General features: G+C 37.1%; 1 protein-coding gene across 1 annotated transcript in view; it reads left to right on the forward strand.

Annotated features, from left to right (window-relative positions):
- Positions 1-15,177, forward strand: part of LOC136874948 (leucine-rich repeat-containing protein 49) — an 86,085-nt gene extending 70,908 nt beyond the window's left edge. Inside the window, exons 8-9 of the mRNA XM_067148663.2 lie at positions 5,028-5,261; positions 14,980-15,177. Of these exons, the coding sequence (XP_067004764.2) occupies positions 5,028-5,261; positions 14,980-15,177 (432 nt within the window). The remainder of the gene's footprint in view (positions 1-5,027; positions 5,262-14,979) is intronic.
- Positions 15,178-25,381: the final 10,204 nt, after the last annotated feature.

Consider the following 25,381-nt stretch of genomic DNA (forward strand, 5'->3'; position numbering starts at 1 on the left):
CTTATCATCACAGGATGATGATGGTGGGTGTGATTATTGTTTTAAGGGGGAGTATGATAGGCAGCCATCATCTTTTAACACTGATCAGAGTAGAAAATGAAGAAATGTGATCATTCTTGTAAAATTGAAGGTATTGGCAAACATTGTAAAGGGCCATTAAGGACAATGAAGGGTTTGAAAGTGAAACCTAATACGACTGGGGTCAAAAGATAACAAGAGTTGACCAAGCAAGCTCAGGTAGGAAAGTTGAAAGTGAACAGTCTCGTACAAGCATGTAGGAGACTGCTAGAAGTCTCATGGTCACTCTGCTACCAAGAACAATAACGTAAATGTTACATACCACTAACTATTTTTATCAGATTCTGGAAGTTTGTCCTGGTCGAATTATTTCACGTTTTGGTAACTCTCCCAACTTGAGGCTAACATGTGTGAGCGCCTTCAGATACCACTGGACTGAGCACCAAGTTGGATTCGGAAGGCCAGTACTTGTACCATCTGAGCCACTCAGCCATGTGCTCCCAAGATGAGAGCCCAGGAAGGTTCCTCTTTCAGTTTCCTTTTGCAACCAGTAGAGGATACTGTGGATATATTATGCTGCAGAGGAACTACGTTATGATGTTATTGAAGCGTTTATTTATGAAAGATGAATGACAATTGCCTGAAGGTTTTAACAGATAAAAAGCGGGTGGGGGGGAATGCTCATGGTTAAGATGATTGAACTGAGACTTGTTAAAATGAAGAGTGTGAGTGCGACTAAGGTAGAGAAACAGATTTATAAAAAGGGACATCATCTTTTATACAGACCAAGAGTGTGAAGACTGTTATATCATAAGATGTTTTATCGTACATGAAGGCTCTTAGTTTTGGTAAAAAGTTTTGTCTCCATTTTTGGTTTTTATATCACAAAATCAGTAATTTTATTAAATGTTTTGGTACTTTACCAATAAAACCAAATATAATTTTAGGGATTATTTACAGTAAAATGTCTGTTATTCATACTTACATGTAATATACAGAAAAAGGCAAACATGTCTGGAAATAGGCAGTGGATTGCAATTGTCATAAGTTATAATTACAGACAATAAACCTCATTGCAGTTAATGATGGCTGCAATAGAAATGTTGTTGACAAAATCATCAACAAAATAAAAAATAAGCCGTCCACCATGCTAATAAAAGAACCAAAGAAAATGAAAGATTTTGTCACGTTATCCTTCAACAATAGCACGCACGTAGCAGCTTCTGATTTGTGCTTCTATCTGGCAAACATTTCTTGAACTATTACAAATGTAGTAAGATATATCTGCAGTCAAAGCTTCGATCTTTCATTTGATACTTATATCTATCAAGTTTTTATCGATTACATATGATATATCACATCTGAAAAACCAACAAGTTCTGTTGTTGACATCATGGCAGCTAAATGTTTTCTTGTGATTGCGAATTAGAATATTAACAATGTTTTACCGAATGATGACACGGAAAGTTTAGTTTCATTAAGCAACGACTAGGATATAGAATTTGAGAGTGAAAGTAGTGATCGTAACATTGATGTTGCTTTTGATACATGGGCAAATATCGGCCGTAATGTTATTGATGGTGGGTTTGTGTGAGAAGACATGGATAATTATAGAGGGCAAAGGGAAATATTTATGGGGAATTATGGGTCTCAGAATGCTGTAAAGAACTGCTTATGACCTCTGTGAAAATTTTCAGTTGTTTTCTACTGTCGAGTTTGTAAAGATGATAGTAGAATAGACACATATTTATGCTCAACGTCACATGCGATCACACGGTATGTTATTTCCGTTCCAATCGAGGGTAAATGAATGTGTACCGGTTACTGTGGAGGAAATGTATGAAGTTTTTGCGTTGTGTATTTTAATGAGCATAGTACAGAAACCTGCATTGAGATCTTATTTATCAAAAAATCCAGATACTAGCTACTCCTTTATTTGGTTCAGTCATATTTTGAGTTCGATTTGAAAGCTCAGAAGATTCTTCCACTTCATTGATCTTGGATAATTCCATTAAATTATGCTGTTTGTGTGTTTATGCACTAATAACAAACAGAACATTTTGGTAAAATCCATTGAACCGCTTGTCATTTACGCCTGATTAACTAAAAGCCTGCACTCATAGCATGCTTGGTGCTATACTCCTCCCACAGCAAAGGGTAGTCAGGGAGTGAAAGTGAAAGTCAACCCATGCTGAGAGGTTAAAGGACATGATGTTAACATTGCATTTAGAACTGTCAATACCAGTGCTAATCTTTTCTATAATGTACCCATTTTCAACCATAATAATAATAATAATAATAATATGAATAATAATGAAATATGTACTTTTTTTAAATAATGTAATTAGATTTTAAGCTGGATTATGTTTTTTTAAATATTGGAAGGTGGGATTCTCCATTTAACCTAGCCTTAGTTAATTTTAATGCTATGTACTGAAATTATGTAAGAATGTGATACACCTCAAAATACAGAGCAGAGTACTATTGGATACACAAATAACAACTATCCAACAAGGATATGTAAACACTTGATATGATTTTTTCCAACATGTTTGCATTTGACGTCATGTACGTATGGGTACAATGAAATATATAGGTTATCTACCAGTTCTAAAGATGAGATGAGGGTATTAAAAGACATGAGAAGATGAGAGAACAAATATGAAAACCTTTTCCACTGGCCCTTTTTAAGTAACAACAGTGTATTAAAAGGTGTGTAAAACAGTGGACAGCAAATATAAAAACATTGTCATTAGAGACAGTAAAAGTATCAGTGCATTATTGCAGAACACACACTTTCTAAAACAAATGTCAACTGAAGCCTTATATTTTTAACCAGTGAATTATTAAAAATTGTTTCCTTGTCACACTCTTCAACCATGAATTATTTGGAAGTTAATCTAGTCCATGTGCAAGTGAATGACTTACTGTCATCTTAAATTTGACAATATTTTGATCGACTCAAATCGAAATTCGAAGGTGCCAGTTTCAACATATGCACCACTGTTGAAAAATGCAGATGCCTGTCCACTTCCTGTATTTCGTCTTCATTATTAAGCAATGTGACAACTCTTTCAGTATCCATAACTGGACTACCATCTGACAAATGTGCACCGCATTAGTCAACTTCACACGTTTATGTTCCTAATCTATAGGTAATCTATAACACGACAAATATTTGCCACCCTTCACTGTATCACTCAACACAGTATAAATTTCTAACTTCTGAATGGAATATGAAATACAGTTGCAAACAGTAACAGGGCACACTGGGTACTCAGCAATATCTATTCAAACCAGAGAGTAAAATTTAACTTAATTGAGGCTTGCTTCCTGAAGGTGTAATTTGCTCTGTAAAGTTCAGGAATTCAAGGCCATTTCCTTTTTCGTGCAATTTTCCCTGACCTGCTTCCTGTGATGAGGGCTCTAATCTGTGTTGCAAATCATGTTCCTTTCACAAGGGATGAAAAGAACATTTTCAGGTCTGGTAGAAGTGTGATCGTACTAAGCAGTGATAGTGAAAATTTGTGACGCTGTAAGCGAGATATTTATAAAATAGATATAATACAGTTTGAATTGGGACTTCGAGTTTACAACATGCTAACTGAAAAATCATCTTAATAAGGAATGCACTAACGAGGTTTCACTGTATTTTCTCCCATCTGGTTAAATTTCAGAAAGGCTATTCCCAAGTAAATGTATAGCAAAAAGGTTATCATTACTCTACTGGCGCTTGAAATATGTTTTCATGATACATATAAGGTTAAGTCAGGTTAGGTGATGCTGTTTAAATAAGGAAACTGAAATGTTTGCCGCAGAAGTCACTGGAGTGATAATACTCCATTTTACAGAATGAAATTGAACATATGTGTTCATGTTGTCTCGTAATTAGAAACTTAACTGACGAATAAGTTGTAGCATGGAAATCTGTGAAAACGCAAGTTTTGAACAAACTGATTGCCGTTTCATATTTTAATGTGCAAAGAATTCAGGTATAACGACAATCCGCTATGGCGAGTAAATTTTTCACAGTTATGAATTCTTGCTATAACAGACTTCTTCACTATATGAGAATATTTACATACTGTACATCTCTACCAAAGATTTAACCCTAACTTCAATCTTAATTAATTCTCTGAAAAAATCAAATTCCATTTCGATGAATTAATAAATATGCCAGAATCAAAAACAAAAAAAAAACAAAAAACTATCAAAGCATGTCGCAGCCAAGCTCTTGCTTCCCCTCTAGTTCGCCGCTCTTCCCCTCCTATTCCCCTCCCTTCCCATCTCAGTTGCCTTCTGCTAGTAACAAACAGCTCTCTACTGCTGCCCGCCAGTGTTCAGTCAAATGTCAACACGACGTGACTGAGCCCGCTATAAGAGGTGCGTGCATAGTGTCATAATTTACTCAGTTCCTTTTAGCCTCATTTTCTCAATTTCCTCAACATACTTATTTAGTTTTGTTTCTAGACTCCAACTGGCATAAGAACTTCCAGTAATTCTTACACTTGATTTTCCGAGTTGACATTTTTCATCAAAAAGTTCTGTCCTACGAGTAAAAACGGTTCCAGCACTTTTGAACAAGAGGTGTTCCCCATAATTCAACCCAACAAATATTCAGTCAGTTTTACAACTAGAACATACTGGAACAATATTATTAACTTTTATCAAGATTGTAATGAGGACTTTTTAAGATAGTTGTGCTAAATTGAATTTTTGATAACTTTTTAAACATTCATGACTCATTATCATCACTTTTGTACAATGTTTCTTATATAGTAGTATTTAAGATTTCTTTATCAGTTGTTCTAACCCACCTGAGGATGGCCCTATGAGGGCTGAAACAAGTATTGAAAGAAAAACTTTCATATGACTGAATTTAACATTCAATTGTAGTATAAAGTTTAAATTATATTGAAAGGTAGACCAATAATACAAATAATCATGACAAGCTTGACTCCACCAATTTACATTTGACATTCAATTATATTAAACTCTTCCCATTTCAGGTTACAGAGGAAGAAGTCGCAGAAGCGTCTGAAGAATTTGAAGGATTGAGTGATATTGTGCTGTGGTCCCTGCCTGAGAGCCTTTTGCAGCCGCTTCTGAGTAGACTGAGGTTGGAGGGTACTCGCTCAGGCTCACAGCTCAGTGCCAAGCAGTGGCTGTGGAATGCAGACCCTGCCCTGCGTAGTGTCGTGGCTAAGGAGGCTCTGCAGTGGCGGCGTGGGAGTTTAAATCAGGTCTGAGTTCTTACCTCAAGTGTTCGAAGGAAAAGTGACCATAATGAATATCCAAAGGCAGAATCATAGTCATTCCATTGTGTCCTGCCACCACTTATCTTCCAGTATCTCCTTCCATTCCAGGCTCTCCTGGCCATGTTCTTCTGCAACTGCTCCATCCATTTCTTGGTTTGCCTGTGGGTCTTTTTCCAGATATTTCTCTTCCAAAATAGGCTTTGAGTGTTCAGGTTGATGACACCCTCATCAGATGATCAAACCTTTTCAGCCTTGAGTCCTCCATAATATAAAGTACACTACTTTGCAGCCCTAGTTGGAGACCGACTGACTCATTTTCGATCCTGTCCAGTCCTGTCTTTTGTATACTTGACCTGAGATACTTGATCTCCGTTACATATATCTACCTGTTGTCCCTTCTAGTCAGTGCCTTCTGATTCATATGATAGGATTGGAAGCAGGTAGGATACAATGACACTTTGACTTTCTGGAGGAATCTTTCATCCCATAGAGGCTGTGAGACAGAACTGTAGAAGTTGCTGGTGCTTGAACCCTGCCAAAACACTTAAAATTCCTGGCAGAATACTGGTATTAAATCAGTATGGATAAAGAAAGTGTGCTGAAGAATAACAAGTTACCTAGGCTAGGATGTGTTAGCCTTAGTGTCTTCCACCCTGGCTGATGAACACATAATATTAAAATATTTATTTTTTTGTGTCCTTTTTGCATTCTTGCCCAGATTCCTCTTCTCTCCCTATTTAACCAGTTTTGGTAATGTAAAGGAACAAACAAGTGCAAATCAAGTCATGTATGGGAAGATAGCAAAATCTAAAGGAACATTAATAGGATAAACATAATGACACATTAGTGTGTGAAGAGGGAGAAATAGAAAGAAAACACAAAAGGACAAGGCAATCTCTGTATCTTCATCGTCTTAAGAACCACACAAGCACGTGAACACCCTGGTAATCCCAAAACTCTTGAAATTTACATGATATTGTATGATGAGAACAAGATTTCTCTTTGTTGATAACCTATTTATGAAGTCGTAAGTGCCGATTCATTTTCCGTTTCCATTTTAATTGTGTACCACGCCAGCCAATCGCAACCCCGTTTTGAACTACAAACTTCGGCATATTGCATAGCTAGAGCTTGAAAGAGCAATGCTGTGGCGAATATGATTACAGTTTACTGTGTGATCATAACACTGCCTGCTGGATATGCATCTGATGGCTGCTTCATATCGAGCAGGCAGTGGATTACGTACTGCTGACCCGCTTCCAGTGCCTTGCCTAAAAGTTCTTCTCAAATCCCAAAGATGGCAGCACATATCACGTAGTCCGTGGCAGTGGTTTATGCACAGAGCTGTTTCCCCAGAGTGGTTAATTGTTACCTTGGAGTGGTTAATTGACTGACCACATGGCTCTGTTGACAGTCGCACATGTAACATAATATTGCTTAACGGACCAAAGAGGCGACACAATACAGGCTAACTGTTAACATATTGACTGACTGAGGAGCAACTTAGGCGTGCACATTGGATTTTTAAAATCTACTGTCAGCTCTGTGTGAACACCCAAAGATTTAAACACCTGATGCCACTGATCTTCATACACTGTCTTCAAATAGATAGGCTCTATCTTCATCAATCTCAGTCCTTCTTCATCCATTCCTTCTCAGTCCCCGATGAGCTTGTTCCTGCTGTCCAGCCTTATCAGGAGGGCAGACTTCAACACTCAGTGAGGGGCCATCTTAACAGATCTTTCATCATGATGTGCGAATGGTAGGATAAGAAGAAAACCAATCTTTTCTCAATGTTCCTATCTTTTGATAGCCTATATGACTTGATTTGGATTTGTTTATTCCTTTCCATTACCTGCATTGACCCATTGGTGGTTTTTTTTTTTTTTTTTTTTCCTTTTGTGTTTGTCCTGTGTTCCTTGTCTTTTACAATATGTATTCATCTTTGTCATTTTTTTGCCTCTTCAGCTTTCCTGTTTTTATTTGGCTTTCTTTTTATCCTGCACTTTCTATATCTATCTGAATTTCCAAACTTTTACATCTGATACTGTTGTAACACAGTGACGACCGGCCCCGGAGATCTCCGTATTATTGCGGCCAGCAGTTGATGACGGCCCTCGGAGATCTCTGTTTTTATGCATGGATATTGTTTTGTAGCTTGTGCTATCTGTTGGCTATAATTTTAACTACTTTCAATCATGTCATGGAGTAGAGGGATCGTAGATTTTAGTGACGATGTATTTTTTTTTATTGTACGATCCTTGAAGCCATCGAAACTTCGTATATACACAGGTATTCTTATGTGCCGAGAATCATTGTACGAGATGGCTCGCCCATGGCAACGTGCCCTATATGACGACAAACTTTTTCAACATTTTAAAATGCAGATTCATTAACTGATGTGCCACATGGGTTATGAGCACTGAAAATTCTCATAGTTTCCACCTGACAGTAGGTAACAACCGAGAGTAGGTGACGGGCTACGAGAATTCTCGCTTTTATGCATTTTGTATTTTCTTGATTATTTATGAATTGTGGGCAAGATTCAGTTCCAAATGGTGTAGTCTTGGAATATAAATTATTGCTGCATCTTTTTTCCTTTAAACCTTAATGTATTTAACAAAATAATGTTGGACATGTAGAGCTATTCCCTGGAGCACCCATGCTGATGTCAACATGGCGTGGCATATTCAGTTGCCCACAGCTACCGATAATTGTGATTAATTATGTACAGACCGGTTATAATAGGTACTGAGTGACAGTGAATTAGATATTTCTAATGATTAACGGCTAACACAAAATGGGGAGTAGTCGTAAAGAGAAATCCTTGCATACTTGAAAACAATGAGTATACGAATGGCACAAATATGGAATTCATACTACACTGTGCTTAGAAAGCCTATTGAATGGAGCCACAAATGATATTGTATCACAATGTACAGACTATGAAGCAACCTAATGAGTACATGTTTCAAGTTTGAGGTCGATATCTGGAATACATTTGGAGTTACAGTGGTTTGAGTGCAGCAGTGGAATTTCTTTCTTGGAGGCTTGAACTATCTAGTCTGCATGGTATAGCAGCCTCCGTTTGGCGCCCGTTATCAGTGTGTTAATATACGAGGAATAATAACTGAGGTATTCATGAATGACCAGCATTGTTGACATGGAAATATTGTTAAATTGTCATGGTAACTAACTGTTGATTGTTGTGGTTACGGTTGTTGTCATTATTGTTTTTATAAACTGTGAAACTGCATGGTCTGTGATTGCTATTGATTGGGAAGATAATGAAGATGACTAGGCCTATTGAAGAGAAGAAAAATGTGAGGGAACGTTCACTCAAAGAATGAAAGGGAAAAAACGGTCATTAAAGGCAGGGGGGTGTTTGAAAACCTATGCCTTGAATGCCCTAATATTGCCATTGGAAGAAAACAATATGTGGTGACCTATAATGTCCTAAAACTTATTAAGAACAGTAATATTACACTAACTGATATAGTTGTTAGCTGAGGTGTGCTTTGTCTCTTCTGCTGTTGCTCATCTCTGCTAGATAATATTACTGTTGCAATTACAAAAACTAACAAGAGCTAGTCTGTGGTAGCAACTATGCATACATACGGGGTCTTTCATATACACTCAGACCCAGTGCTCTGTGCTACAGCAGCTGTCTCAGCCCAATTCCCATCACGCACGGCTGCCCTGTTTTAAATGTGTATGCAATCTTATATGAAATCTCACCTCATGAAAGATACTGGAAGTGTCATCCTTCATAATGAGGAACTTAATGAACACCATTAAGATTTTCTGCACACCAATAGCAAGAGTTATGACCGTTCACATAACCAATGAGATGAAACCAGGCCTCATCTGAAAAGAACACACACACACCGGGCGAGTTGGCCGTGCGTGTAGAGGCGCGCGGCTGTGAGCTTGCATCCGGGAGATAGTAGGTTCGAATCCCACTATCGGCAGCCCTGAAAATGGTTTTCCGTGGTTTCCCATTTTCACACCAGGCAAATGCTGGGGTTGTACCTTAATTAAGGCCACGGCCGCTTCCTACCAACTCCTAGGCCTTTCCTATCCCATCGTCGCCATAAGACCTATCTGTGTCGGTGCGACGTAAAGCCCCTAGCAAAAAAAAAAAAAAAAAAAAGAACACAAGCTGTGGATCGAATAAACGATCATTCAATATGATGCAAGATAACACCCACAATATCTCACTCTTTTGTGGCTGGATCAGCAGGTTTTAAACAATGGGCCCGTGTAAACTTGTACGGTTTGATGTGTAACAGCTTTGTAGCTCTGTATGCAGAAGAAACTGAAACCCCTACTTGTTCTGCTATTTTTGTGAGTGATTTATTTGGTGACCGTTCAAGATTCGCACCAATGTCATCTAGCTTTTTCTCTGTTAAAACTGTTTGTGTATGCACATGTTTTTTATTGAGCACTAAGCCAGTAGTTTCCAATTTTTTTATGACTAGCTGGTGTACCCGTGCTTCGCTACGGAATTCTACATTGTATACAGAATTCTATGTTAAGTAGTGTACACCTTGTGAGCAAGATTATATTGCATAGCAACGTTACCCTAGAAACGCGACGGGGAAGTCACCAAACGTCTTTTCTCATATGAAGACTGGGTTAGGGAATTTTCATTGTGATGGTAGGTCTGCTTGCCTACTCTGTTTAGTTTAGTTTATTGCCTTTCTTATATGGTGGGGCTCAGGCTATGAAGCCTGCCATTATGCCAAACCATATTATACAACAGCTTTATACAATTTACAGAATAATGTACATAAAATCATTTTTACATATATTTCTAAAAATCACTAAAATTAATTTACTTAACCTCTACAATTTTTTATCCTTATTGATAATTAAGAGCTAATTATTAAATTCTACTTTTTACATATTTGTGTACCACATTAAACATTTCCTTTTAAATAACTTCGGATTGCCTATGCCTCTAATTTCAGCTGGGATTGAGTTCCAGGAACGTATGGTAGCAGGTATGAATGAGTTGTTGTACGAGTTACTGTGGTGAATGGGAATGGACAAGAGGGAACGTGTGGATGACCTTGAGGGAGCTCTATCAGAAGGGGAGAGGTCTTTAAAGTCTGTTCCAAGATAGTCTGGTTTGTTTGTTTGCAGAATACTGTGGAGAAGGGAAACAGCGTGGTATTTACGTCGTTCAGTCAATCTTAGCCACGACAGCTGAGAGAGGAAAGGGCTAATATGAGTTTGGATTGGGATATTTAATACGAATTGAGCACAAGCATTGTAGGCTCGCTGTAGTCGACATGAAAGTGTTTTGCTCATACTATTATAAACTACATCTCCATAGTCAAATATTGGAAATATTAGACTCTGTCACAATCAGGTTGGGGAGTTTTCATTATAATGGCAGACACTCACTCTCCACCTGTTTTTTTACATTCTCAGAAAGACTGGCTTAGTGGTTTTCCCAAGTGAAATGAACATAGGTCATTACAATGACGTCAGTAGGAATGGAGCGATTAAAAGCAATATGAAATACTCGATCAAATGAAAAACAACACATTTTCTCACTTTTAACAAACAGTACTACGCTGCCGATCTAACAGTCCAAAGTTTCAGAGCTGGAATGGCCAAGTCGCACAGCCTTGATCCGTGAACAATCTTCGTTTTTTTTCGTCGGGGGGAGGGGGGTTGAATAGCGGGGAGTCCAGGAGGACAAATCAATACCCTTTTACTAATCTCTTTCCTAGGTGTACCCGATGAGTCGGAAAATCTCATTTGACTACACTGATGGCGGAAAAATCTATCTGACTTGGAGGCAAATTTTTCTCCAAGCCAGAGGAGAAAACCCCTCTTTACTGCTAATTTCGAACAAAAAGAATGTAGAATTTAATAAAAGTGAAGAGGAAGACGCTCTTCTTAAGTAACGTCTCTTTTCAGGGTTGAATTTTGAATTATTAATGAATTGTAGTGCTGTAATTTGGAATAGGCTTAAATTGTAATTCTAGACCAGGTCATACTACTATTACTAAGTGAGTCCCTGCCAAATCTGCACACTGCTCATTCAAAACAGCGCGTCAGAGTAGGGAGTGAATAGCTGGAATACTGATGAACCAGTGTGTTACGTACCAGCAGTATCAGACAATGTATGAACCAGAGGAATGGCATGCTAAAGAAAACAGTTTTTTAACTCCCCAGCTCTTTACCGCCAATATTTAGTCAGGCTGTTATACTCGGTACGCAACAGTAATCTCATCTATCAGAATTGAGGGCACGATAAGAGACAAAGAACATCACAACAAACAATGGTCAATGTAATGTTATTGTTGATCAATGTTATGCGCTTCCCATATTGTAGGCTTTCGCATTTAGTTTTCTTCCGCCTCTGAAATACTACTCTTATCACAGTCGGTACGGTAAAACTGAATAAAACATAAATGATCGGAAATTGTATTCTCTATAACTTTTGTTATGTAGTACTTTTCTATAGGAGCAATAACGAAGGTATTTAAAAATTAAATTTTAGGCGCCTACCCCTAAACTACCATTTCACCCAGGTTCAGTAAAATTGTTTATAGCTTAGACTACAGTTTTTTCTTCCCTGACTCTATATACCGATTTTCATTGAATTCTGTTCACCCATTTTCTCGTGGCTCGGTGTTGATGAGGACTTGGCAAAAAAAATTGAAATTCATGAATATCGGTGTTATCATAGCCGGTACGGTAAAATTGTATAAGACATAAATGATCGGAAATTTAATGCTATGTAACTTTAGTTATGTAGTATTTATTGACAGGACCACTTAAAATATAACTATTTGAGAATTGAATTTTAGGCCTTCCCCTAAACTACCATTTCACTCAGCGTGAATAAAATGATTTATAGCCTAGATTGTAGTGGCTCATCCTTCGACTTTACATACCGATTTTCATTAAGTTCTCTTCAGCCGTTTTCAAGTGATGCGTGTACAGACATACAGACAGACATTACGGAAAAGAAAAAAGTGCGTTTCCTTGTTACTGTGGACATGAACGATACAGAAATACCATTTTTTTCAAATTCTGAGCAATGTACAGACAAAACTCTTATTATATATATATACAGTAGAGTCTCGTTAATCCAAACTAATTGGGACCGGAATCTGTTCGGATTACGAAATTTTCGGATTAACCGGAAGATATTTTCTAATAATAATGTTATTGTTTTTACGTCCCGCTAACTACTTTTACAGTTTCCGGAGACGTCTAGGTGCCTGGATTTTCTCTCGCAGGACATCTTTTACATGCCAGTAAATCTACTTACACGAGGCTGACGTATTTGAGCACCTCCAAGTATCACTGGACTGAGCCAGGATTGAACCTGCCAAGTTGAGGTGAGAAGGCCAGCGCCTCAACCGGCTGAGGAAAATAGTTTCTGCAATACAGTACAGTACAACTTGCATCACATTCAGATGCCGCGGCCGCCTTAGAACTTGCCATACGCTACACTCCGCTGCTACGCCCACTGATGTGATGTTATGAGACGCTAGTTTAACACTGCATCTTCGAGCAAGTTCCAATCACTACGGCAAAATAAACTAACAGACTTTGTAAAGATAAACGACCAGTGATTGATGGTTTATGATGTGTAATTATGTTATTCTAGTAAAATATGACTAATAAATTGCAAGTAAATCTTCATTCTATAATATGCTCATTTCTATAAGGAGAATTTAAAAAAAAATTGAATATTTTAGTTCGGATTAACGGGGTTCGGATTAACGGGACTCTAGTGTATATAGATTGCATAAATCTGTGCTCATAAAGGTGGCACTTCACCAGGAAATTGGTGAACAAATGCATCGCATACCCGTCGAGCTGACTTGTATTTAAAATAACATTTACATACAAAAATAATTGTCTGTCCATGTTAACAGCTGAGATTCAGACTGGCGACTGCTAGGTCGAACACTGCATGCTCCTTGCAAGGTCAAGAACAAGGCACGCGCCTGCCGTACAGCTGCTTGGTTCTGGGAGAGCAGAAACGCCGCTGGACGGTCTGGGTTTATAAGAGAGTCCCTGTACATGCGTACATACATACATCATTATAGACTGTTATGCCTTTCGCCATTCAGTCTGCAAGCCTCTGCAGATTTACTAAACTCTGCCACAATTTTCTGTTTGTAACTAGTCCTGTGGCCTCATTTATTTCTGTACATCTTATCTTTAAATCATTAGAAATTTTGTCTAACCATCGGTCTATTTCCCTTTCTGTTTATTTTCTCATCTATTTCTCTTATCCTCCAAGACCGAGTCCATTATTCTCTTAGGTAACCTATTCTTCTTCATTTGCCTCATATGACCCACCACTGAAGCCAGTTTATGCGTACAGCTTCATCATTCAAGTTCATTCCTAACTTAGCCTTTATCTCTTCATTCCAAGTACCCCCATGCCTTCTTTTTCCACCTCCTTGTACTAGTAATCATTCTTGCTACTTTCATGTCTGTCTCTTCTGGGTTTACTATAAAAATTATGTATGTGGCAAAAATTTGAAGGGTACGGATTAAAGTATAATTTTTGTCGATTATCTCTTAAGACACACTAACTTACTAGACTGTTATTCTCCAGCTGCTTGTCTGTCACTGCTCTGTCCGTAGTATAATACACAGTACGTTTCAACTTTTTTTTTCCACCATTATGGGACAGTGTAGATTTTATTAGTGCTAGCCTTCAAATCAAGCCTTAAATATAGTACAGTCTCAGTAATCGAGCCGTCTCGGGACAAGATGGGTGCTGACTTACTGGTTCTAAAGAATGAAATGTACTGTACATATTCAAGGAGGTTAAATCATATTTTTAACTTGTCCAGCCATTCGTCAGTAGCACAGAAGTCATTTGTTTGTAGAACAACTTGGCTTTTTCTGTAAGAATATCTCCATCAATAGGTGCATTCCAGACACATTCCTGAAGATATGATGCGTAGAGTGCTTCATCAACTTTTGGCTTATCCTGATCTTCATAATCTGCCTCTTACCTGTTCCATATGCAGCAGTTTTTCTGAAGTCTCAGTTTATTGCCTGGTCCTTTTTAATATAGTAGATGATGTGGAGCATTTTCTGACATGGCAAAAGCCCAAAAACTTATTATCATTTCTACAATATAGTAGATTGTTTGATGTCTGACACTATATTCATTTGCAGAATCATTCTGCTTCTCATCTCTATCTAGTTTCTTTAGGATATCACCGTTTTCACGTAACATTAATGTTTTGTGCTTATGTTTCTCCAAGTTTGGCATTGTTCAAACCACAGTTGATACTTAACACACACATGCATAAAAATATGCAGCTGTACAGAACCATAGCACACAGTACAAGTTGTAACAATAATCAAAGTGAATGGCAACAAAGAAGATAGTGGACCATTTTAAATGCCACAGTTCAGTGAGTCACATTTCCAATCCAGATGGTTCATTGTAGTATGTTAGGCAGAAAAAAATAAAATAAATAATGGGTTATTAGACATGCTGGGCTATGGAGATTGTACTGCAGTTGTTTAATGTTAAATTGCAAATCTCGGAATTAAAGTCTAATTCACAAGTTAGCCTATTATAAATCAACATGTACGGCAACTAGATATAAGACCATTAAATCACAACTTTACTGTAGCTCATTTGAAACTGAAAATAATATTCTGTTTTATTATACTTATACAAAAATTTTATTTCCAGGAGGATTTAATGTGGAGACACAAGGGCCGCATTCATTTGGCATATTTGTTGGAAGTTGCTTGTGCTGCTGTAGAGAAGTTACACCTTTTGGACACAGAATGGCCCTCTATTCTTTCAGAGTTGGTGACAGAGGTATTGGTCGATTACTCTCACCTTGATTCATACATGAAGAAGTGCATGCAGAGCCTCAAGTTATGACGCTAATGTTTTTAGAGTCAATGCAAAATTTAATTTTATAAATTAGTTCCTAGATATATGTTTTTACTGTTAAGAAACTGTTGTTATGGAATTGCCTGATCTTGGTTATCCGTAAGATTTCTGGATATGAACCAGAATGTGACCATTTGCTCTTTATTAATACCAATGCTTTCTGTGATGTGTAGACATCAGATGCACATATGCTGCAGAAAGTGGTGAAATATGCATTTAAGTGTGCACTTATTTTCATGGTGTTGAACACTTGTATGAAATCCAAACGTAACATTCCTTTACTATACACATGCGATTCACCCACACCAGTACTTAAAATCACGTTCATGAATAAACAACTCAATGGCAAAACAAAAATATCACTACTTACAGCTGCGGCAGTTCCACTAGTACAAACAATCTGTGCACAGTTTGTGAGATGTGTCAATCTGTCAGAGTTCAATGTTAAAACAATATGCACATGTCTCCTAGATAAGACACAGTGTGTCAGTACACATGATAATTCAGTTAGTAAGGTTGTAAGAAAACCACATAAAAAATAAAAAATAAACTGAAGGAACACGCTTAAATACACATTCCTCTTTAGACTGTACACCCTACTTTTCCTGTTCATATTTGCTTTTGCAGTACACTGCAACAGTCTTCTCCAAGTTTTCTGGTTTAACCCCTCAGCGCCGACCTCTATACGTGGTATAGACCCTCTTTTCTTCCGTAGCCGCCGACCTCTATACGTGGTATAGACCCATACATGGTTTCACATTTACAGCTTTAGCTCGAAGAGTTTTGGAGTTATTGATATGCAAATTGTTTTGTTTCCAAGAAGACATTTTCGGGTTTATCAGTGTTGTAAATAAGAATTGAAAAATCGTTACAATGTAGTTTTTTGCAAGGATAATTATTTGTCAAATAAGTCTGAGCACTAATTTCTGCTTTTTTTAAAGTCCGTTTGCTTCATTCGTTCCCACAGAATAAAATAAAGAAATGATGATCTGAGAAGTTTGTCTTTTCGTGTGATGTTCTTTGCTCCATTTGTACATTGGGAGTGCGGTTTATTTATTATATTTGTCTTTATTTCTCGGCTTGTAATATTTTCGTAACTCTCCATGAGCGCACTGTGTACGCATGAGTTAGTGCTGCTTTCTGTCATACGATACGAGAACCAGTTGTTCATGGTATATATCTCGTTTGAAAGACGTTGTCTCGATCTTTTATCTGAAATATGTATCGAGTTAGTTTGTTTCGTCATAAATGTTATTCCCCTCATTCAGTTTCGTACTGCTGCCTTCGGTCTCGCTGCAGCTTCATCAGTCCGTGTGACGCGCCGCGCTCAGCCGTGATATGACTGACAGTAACGTGCTTGAAATATTGTATAATTCAGATGAAAGTTTAGTCGGAAGTAGTAGTGACAGTATAAGCAGCAGTGATAATGAAATAGATGATGTAGCAGTGGTAAATGATGAGAGTGACGATGAGGAGGAAACAGTACTTGGAAATTTCGTGTAAGAGACTATAGATAATTATACAAGTCAAAGAGAAGTTTTCAACGGTGAATTCTGATTGCTAAATTCTCTAATAATACTCACAGAGGTCACAGAGGTCACAGAGACAAATATTGAGCAATTACCTGATCGGGTTCAGCTGGTGAAAGGTTTGTTTACAAAATACGCTCGGGAGGGAGAGGAACGAAATATTCAAGGCCGGCGCGCATCAGATAATACAGTTCCAAGGTTGCAGGAAAGACATTTTATCAGGAAATTAGCACCCAAGAGTCGGAAATCCAAACCTCAGAGACACTGTATCCTGTGTTCAAAACACGGCGAAAAGAAGACGTCAGTGTACTGCTGCCAGGAGTGTGACTTGAGTCCCTGTCTCAAAGAGTGCTTCGAACTCTATCACACGGAACTAAATTACTAAGGAAATGTGGAACAATTATGTAATTATCTGCACATGCATAGTTCTGCCATAAGGAATTCCAAATTTTGTGAAAATCGGGCTACTCTTATACTTGTAGTAACGCTTTAAGTGAATCGATGCATTTCAGTCGCGCGTAGTTGAAATCTCATCCGGCCGCGGAGTAGGAAGCTATTTAAATGGCTGCAACGCTGAGGGGTTAAATCTGTGGTGTTTGGCTGTTAAAACTAGCTTCATTGCAGAAAAATGATCTCACTACATCTATGGATGTGACAGGATAGTACCTGAATTTGGGAGCAAGTGTAGGTGTTCAAACATTGTGGTAGATCCACATTATCTGTACCAGCCAAATATTTGTTTATAGCTATCATGATGTCGTAGCCTGGATTTCGTTTAAGGATATCACAATATTTTGTTTGCATACAGAATCCGAAGTTTCTGGGATATCTTTCAGTTCATGCTTCACATTCTCCATAATGTCCAGCGAATTACCAAGGTGCAATTCATTTGTTTCTAGCTTCTTGCTTGATTCTGGTATGATTTGTAGGTGCTAGTTTCCTTTCAACAGTTTAATTGCTGAAGGCTGCTTGTAAAACATGTTAAAAAATGCATAATAAAAGTAAAAAAACTTGCACAATAAATCCAAAATTTGAAATGTATGCACTAATTTAAAATGTATGCAAATATGCATATATATATATATACACACTATTAAACCTAATAATTTGTCCAATTTCACCTTCAAACACACTTTCTTGTCGGTTTTGGAGGTCTCCATATCGGCAAACAAAATATGCATTTGCATACAAATCCGATATCTAGTAATGCGTATACTTAGAAATTGCTGTCTTTCTTTGCCTGTGATCTGTAGTAGAGTGATCATAATTTCAGACACAGAAATCAGGATATATTCCTGAAAATGGTCATATGAAATGCACACTTAGGATTTTGCCATTTTCCACTGTCGTCAGCTTATCTTTGTTATTTCTGGGGTTGCTGGAACTACGCAGGTTCATTCTGGTTTTGGTTGTGAGTTTAAGGCCGGATGCCCTTTCTGATGTTATGTGATTTTTTAGATGAAAATCTCAACCTAGGATCTACTTGGATTCAAACCTCAGTCTTCCAGGTGGAGCGCCAGCAACTAAGCCATTGAGCTAATCGTGCCCCCCAATATGTAACCTACATTCGCAAAGCAGTAATCGATATTAATACAAGGCAATTTTACAAATACAGTACATAATGTAACGAAAGAAATAACGTACACCTAACTATTAAAATAAGAAATAATGAAATCTCAATATCAAGGATTGTTAATTCATACAAGTTTATTATTCATGTTTGTAATTTTAATTCAAGGACACTATAAAAACACAGTACTGATTAATTATTCTTCAATTATATCGGTGAACAAATTATTCATAAGTCTGATTTGAACAACTGTCTCTGTCAAAGAGGAAATCAAAGAATTCAGGACAGCTGTCATTCAGATTAAATTTGTGATCAACGTATGAGAACTGTGAACACATTGGCATTTAATTTTTGGTGTAGTCATGATCCCTCTCAGATAACACTCAGGATTGCCAGATACCTGGAATCGAAATACAGGACAGATGTGCAGTCAAGGATTTTTTATATTGACATAATAAAACAATTTACAGTACAATATACAACAATTAAGCAAGTATGGGATATAGTGTGACCAATGCCATAATAACCACAAATACATGCACCATAAAAATTGATAACACTAAATACCGTATTTACCCGAATAATTCCCGCCGTCGAATAATGCCCGCACCCACATTTTAGGAAGGCTCATTTTGAAAAAAAAAAAATGAAATGAACTAAAATTCCTTCCATCAAAAGAGTAACGTAGGCATAAACAAACATTTCGTATCACGCCGCGAGGTCCACGTGGTCTTTACGCAAATATGAACATGTAAATTTACGTATATAGCTGCTTTGCCTGAGATGATAAAAGTACATTATCCCTGCTATGAAATATACCGTATTTTCCATGAAAATGAGCAAATAGGCCTACTTACGTGACAGGTATTTCATTAATCTGAACTTGCAATAGGCTCAATACCCTGTAGATGGGAAGATTCGTTGTCTCTTGCATCACTAGAATCTTCTAAATTACTTAAAAGTTCGTCACACTCCACATCTAAAACACTTCTCACACGTGGTCTCTTTGTACTGGATAGTAACACGACCGATGGTGGATAATTCTTTTCGTGTAATGTAAACATTTGAAATAGACACACCGGCAAAATCTGATGTTAGTTTTGCGATACAGTAAAATCTCGTTAATTTGAAGTGTTTGTAATACAGAAATCAGACTTCCAATTATGAGATTTTGAACTAATAGCCATCTTGTAATTCAGAAATGCCAACCCTCGCCAGTTTTCGCGGATTCTGCATTTCCGCGTACTGCCTGCTACGTGATATTGTGGCATTCCTTAAAATGCTGAATACAAAAGAATTACGATTTCACTCTATTTTCAACTATGAAACACACTATAGACACACCGAAGTGAGTGAAAGTGCGGAAAGCTACCCCTGCACGTTCCGGAAGACGCGTTCTATCATGACGCGGAGAAATATTTAATTTAAATTACTCTGTAAAATACGGTACTACTTTTTAAAATGTAAAGTCAGTTTAGAATTAAAAGTCTGAATTGTTTTCCATTTAAATATGACATATAGGGACAGTTTTCTCCCATCTACTGTTGCACAAAGCATAACTGTACACTCAGCATAAAAAACTAGGTTGAGCCAGGAGTGTGTTGGCAACCTTAACGCAAATAAAACCCGCACCCCAATTTCGTGCCTCAACATTTTAAAAAAAAATTATTTGCATAAATACGGTATTTGGTTAAAACAAGTACAGTAGAACCTCAATAATTTGAAATCAGTTAATTCAAAATCTCACCTAATTCAAAGAAGCTCTCATTCCCGGACACGAGGTACAGGTTTTGCATGTTATTTCATTTGTTTAATTTGAAATACAGATAACATTACGTAACAAAATTTGATGAAGTTTTTGTTTGTATTATTTTTTGTGCATTTATTGCTTAATTTGGTGATGCTGATTATGAATATATAAGTAGTTTTTCTTAAGTGTCAATATTTTGGATATGATAATGAATGTTTCAGTTTTCTTAAAAGCTATAATATTGCATGCTTATTTAATACGACTAGAGTCCTATAGAAGAAATCTACTGTACAGAACCTCAAGAATTGGTGGGAATAAGTGCAAAAGTATTGAATAATACTGAATCTTCACCCAACAATGCTGACATTCAAAAATGTACGTTAGAACGGCTTTTCCTCTTTATGTTCTTCTGACCCCTCTGCTCGTACTATACCCCACACATAAGTCTCCCATCATAGCACATTCCCAGCGTCCCTGATACCTTCTTTCCATGCAGTGAATGTCTTGGTGAAAGCGTTCACTGTGTTCTTTACTTAACAGCTCCTAAATTCAGCCTAAAGATATCAATATGAGAAAACAAATAGTGCATTTTCACCGACATTCTACATCCAAGTAAATGATAACTCTGTATCAAATTCTCTATCAGTGTCATGTAATTCTCACTTCTATTGTTTCCCAAGAACTGTTGCACTACCATTCTAAAAGCGTCCCAAGTATTTCGTTCATCAAGAGTCATTGCATCTACAAGTTCTTTTGATTGTAACATCACACGAATCTGAGGTCTGGTGAAAATTCTGCCATTTTACTTTTGCTTCAGATAACTTGGGGAACATTTATCTGATGAGTCTCAGAGCCTCACTGTTGCTATCTAAACCTTTGATGAATTGTTTAGCAAGTCCAAGTTTGATATGGAATGGTGGTAATAGAATCTTCTCCCTGGACACAAGGGGCTCATTTCTCATGTTGTGTGCACCTGGAACAAGTTCTTTTCTTGTTGGCCATCCTTTCCTTGCTGATCATCCGCTCTGCTGTCCCACAGGCAGAGGAAGCAAGAATATTTGGTGTAGCCACCTTGAAGCCCCAGAAGAAATCCCAAAATCTTAAAATCACCACAAACATCCCATTTGTGACATCCGTAATTTACTTTTACCAAAAGTAGCTTCATATTTTCATAAGTCTCCTTAAGTTGTGCTGAATGAGCTACTGGTATGGAAGGAAACTTGTTACCATTGTGCAGTAGGACAGCTTTGAGACTTCTACTTGAACTATCTATAAATAGATGCCATTGATCTGGTTCATGAGAAATCTTAATATGTTCAAACAGACCATTAACATCACTACAAAAACAAAAAGTTCTGTACATTTGGTAGAAGCATGCAAAATCCTCATGCCTTAGCCTATATTTTGTTATTTTACAGGATTTATCGAGCAAGTTATATTGCTTCAGATGGGATGCAAGAAGTTCAGCCTTTGATTTAGTTAGTTGCAACTCCCTAACAAGGTCATCCAATTTCAGCTGAGTAAAGAGCTGTGGTTCCAAATTGGTGTCATCACTAAAACTGAAATCACTGTCATCACTGTCATCCTTTTCACGTGTATTCTGTTTTGGTGGTGATGGAATTGGCAGCTCTCCACTGTGGTACTGGAGCAATAGATGATGGTATGCTAGGATATGGAATATTTTTCCTGTTCTTTGTACTTTTGTAATGTGTAATATCCACCATACAATAATAACACACGTCGTGATGATTTGTAGGCTCTTGCCATATTTGGGGAATTGCAAATGGCATACATTTTCTTGTTCCACGTAGCCAAACCTCTAAGTAGACCGACAGCTGGCACAAGTGACATGGGGAGCCCATGAAACATGTTGGTCTTGAACATGCACACTGAAATAACCGTGGTACGCCTCACAGAACTTCGTACCGGGCACGATTTTATGTTTCACTTGTTTAGAACCAATGTAATGTCCACAAACATAACAAAATGCATCTGCTGGCAATTTTCAATGCCTGGATGTTGAAATTTTTTGTTAAAAGACAACAGTTCAATGTTAATTACAACCACAGAACTGGATCTACATTCACAAATGACAGGAAGACATTTTGTGAAAAATATCGATATATATCGATACATACAGTTGGCTTTTTAAAGAAGTCAATATATTGAACCTTTCCAGATGTATACCAATACTGGTGGAACATCACATGAAAGCGATCTAGTAGTGATCACCTTGAACAACTACAACTACCAGAAAAAGTGGTAAGTTCCCAATTTTTCACAATTTTTATACAATAAACACAAAGAAATAAACATAAACAATTTTTTGTTATGTAGTGTAATTCTTAATTCTAAGAACATTACCGAAATTCAGACTTTTAATTCAGAACTGCCTTTACATTTAAAAAAATAGTATTTTACAGAGAAATTTAAATTCAAAATTTCTCCACGTCATGAAAGAACGTGTCTTTCGGAACGTGCAGCGGTAGCTTTCTGCACTTTCACTCACTTCGGTGTGTCTACAGTGTGCTTCATATTTGATAAGTTCAAGGGAAATCATAATTCTACTTTATTCAGCATTTTAAGGAGCACCACAATTTCATGTAGCAGGCAGTATGCGGAGAAGCAGAATCCATGAACACTGGCAATGCCGACAGTTGGCGAAAAAGCGAGACTCAAATAATCAATTTGTACACACGGAGCAATATTGTCAATTATTACATGTTATAAATCTCATTTTCTTGGTCTGTATTGAGCTGTCATATAATATTTATTCAAAACAAATTTGGAAGGTGTCCACCTTTTCAATACACTTTATTTTTCTTTACAAACAGAATTTTTACATTAACATCGATTCAGTTGTTGGGGCATGTTTCGCCCTCATTTAGGGCATCATCAGCCAGTTTCTCAACTCAAAATCTTTAATTACAACCAGAATTCTGATTATAATATTTAAAAAAAGTTTTAACTACTTAGTTTATGTTATTTTAAAATTTCTTTTTTAACAATACATAGAAGTATCCATTTGACTAGAATAACTACGTGTGTGAAGAAGAATGCATTGAGACAATGTTAGTCCTTAAATACAAGTTCTGGGGTACACAAACTGACTTTGAATTTAACACTGTTGAATCACTTTGGCTAGTTATTTAAAATCAGTCTTATTGTCTATTAATATGATGGTTCGTTCTTGGACATGTATTCTTGATGATACGCTTTTATGTTTATGTTCGGAAACTCTGTTATTAAGGTGTTCTAACTGCTCCACTTTTGTTAACTCCTATTGAGACAACATACGTAAAATGGTTATCCCTATATATGCTGTCAGTTTGAATTTGTAAATAATTGACTAAGTTGACTTCTTTGATTCTGCATTCTCTATTTAAAAGGGCAATGTCATAACTTTTTTTTTTAACTTCAGAAATCATTATTTGATTTTAACTGTCATGTTGTCGATCTCGTGTCACTTCTGTGAATTCAGATTTATGCTAGCAAAATGAGTACAAAATTTTTTTTGTCACATTGTTAATAGATGTTTTGCTGTTAAAGTAGGGAGCTGCTTGTTGTTGGAGAGAGTCGAATAAATACAATATTGCGAATGCCGATGAAACTGCATTTTTTCATGCAAGCCCAAATGGACTTAAGGTTTTAAAAGAGAGAAGTGCCAGCCGGGAGATTGAACAAGGGTGGTGGGTTCCCTGTACTCTGTTGCAATGCTCACAGAAGTGAGAGACTTCCTTCCCTCATCATATGAAAGTTCGATAAGCCACGATGTTTTCAGGGCGTCGGGTACTTTCCGTTCAAGTACAAGGCATCTAAAAATGCAAACAGTGCAGTAATCCAAGAGATAAAGCATTTGCATAGCGGGGGCCTGCATGATTGTCCTCGTCTTTGAATCGTGCTTTTTTCTTTTTTTCATTGCGTGAGGTTATGTTTGCCAGTGTTTTATCTAAGTGCATTATTTGAATAATGTAAATGCACCTTGTTGGATACATTTCATAAATAGTGTTTTCCATGGCATTTGAAAGGTTTAAACTGAGAATCAAGATTATTGCATGCATTCGTGGGTCTTAGAATACTTTGTGACGTGGCAAGGGTGCCAGTGTTTTATCCAAGTGCATTATTTGAATACAGTAATATAAATGTGCCTTGTTGGATACATTTCATAAATAGTGTTTTCCATGGCATTTGAAAGGTTTAAACTGAGAATCAAGGTGATTGCATACATTCATGGGTCTTGGACTACTTTGTGACGCGGCAAGGGTTGGCATTTCTGAATCAAGATAGAGGTGCAATGGCGGAAAATCATGCAAGAATGGAGTCACTGTACTGTATTGTAATGCAGACGGAAGCGAGAGACTGACTTCCCTCATCATACGAAAGTTCGATAAGCCACAATGTTTTGAGGACATCGGGTAATTTTCGTGCAGGTACAAGGCATCTAAAATGCATACAGTACAGTAATCCAATGAATAAGGCACTTGCACAGGGGAGCCAGTATAGATTTCTCCTCGTCTTTGAATTGTGTTTTCTTAATATGTATTTTATTTCATTACATGAGGTTATGTTTGCCAGTGAGTTATTCAAGTGCATTATTTGAATACTGTAAATGCACCTTGTTGGATGGATACTTTTTTTTTTTTTTTTTGTTGCATGGCATTTGAAAGGTTTAAACTGTGAATCAAGGTTAATTGCATGCAGTAACGGGTCATAGAACGTTTTGTGATGCCGCGAGGGTTGTCATTTCTGAATTACGAGTTGGTGGTTAATTCGAAATCACGTAATTTGAAGTCTGATTTTTACATCGCAACAACTTCGAATTAACGAGGGTTTACTCTACATAGTCCAACGCCACATTGTTAGGCTTGTGCAATACACAGCTTTGGTTTAATGTTATGGTAACAATCCTCATGTTTATTTTCTTTGTATATTAAATTGGTTGTATATCCAACGCAGTATTATAGAAAGAAACCTGGAGAGGAACCATATTTTCCCCTACCTGGCTACAGCTGGATAAAAGGAAATGATGATGATGATGATTTTGATGATTAAATTGGTTGTGTGAGTGGTAACCAAGATCACAGGCAGTTCTGCATTAAAGTAGTGACATTTATAAAAGTACAGATATTGAAACTAAAATATATATGTATATCAGAATATGAGAAAATTTATATATTTCAGACTTGAGAACTGTGATCCTTAAGACTGTGATGGTCTGAAGTTATTCCATGCCAGGTTGTAAAATTAAAGAAATAAAGATTAAGTTGGTTGTGTGAAACAAAGTTTATTAGTATAATTTTCCTTTTCCTCTCAAATTCCTTCAAGACTGCGGGGAGCAAATCA

The sequence above is a fragment of the Anabrus simplex genome, chromosome 5, assembly GCF_040414725.1.
Source record: "Anabrus simplex isolate iqAnaSimp1 chromosome 5, ASM4041472v1, whole genome shotgun sequence".
Lineage (NCBI taxonomy): Eukaryota > Metazoa > Arthropoda > Insecta > Orthoptera > Tettigoniidae > Anabrus > Anabrus simplex.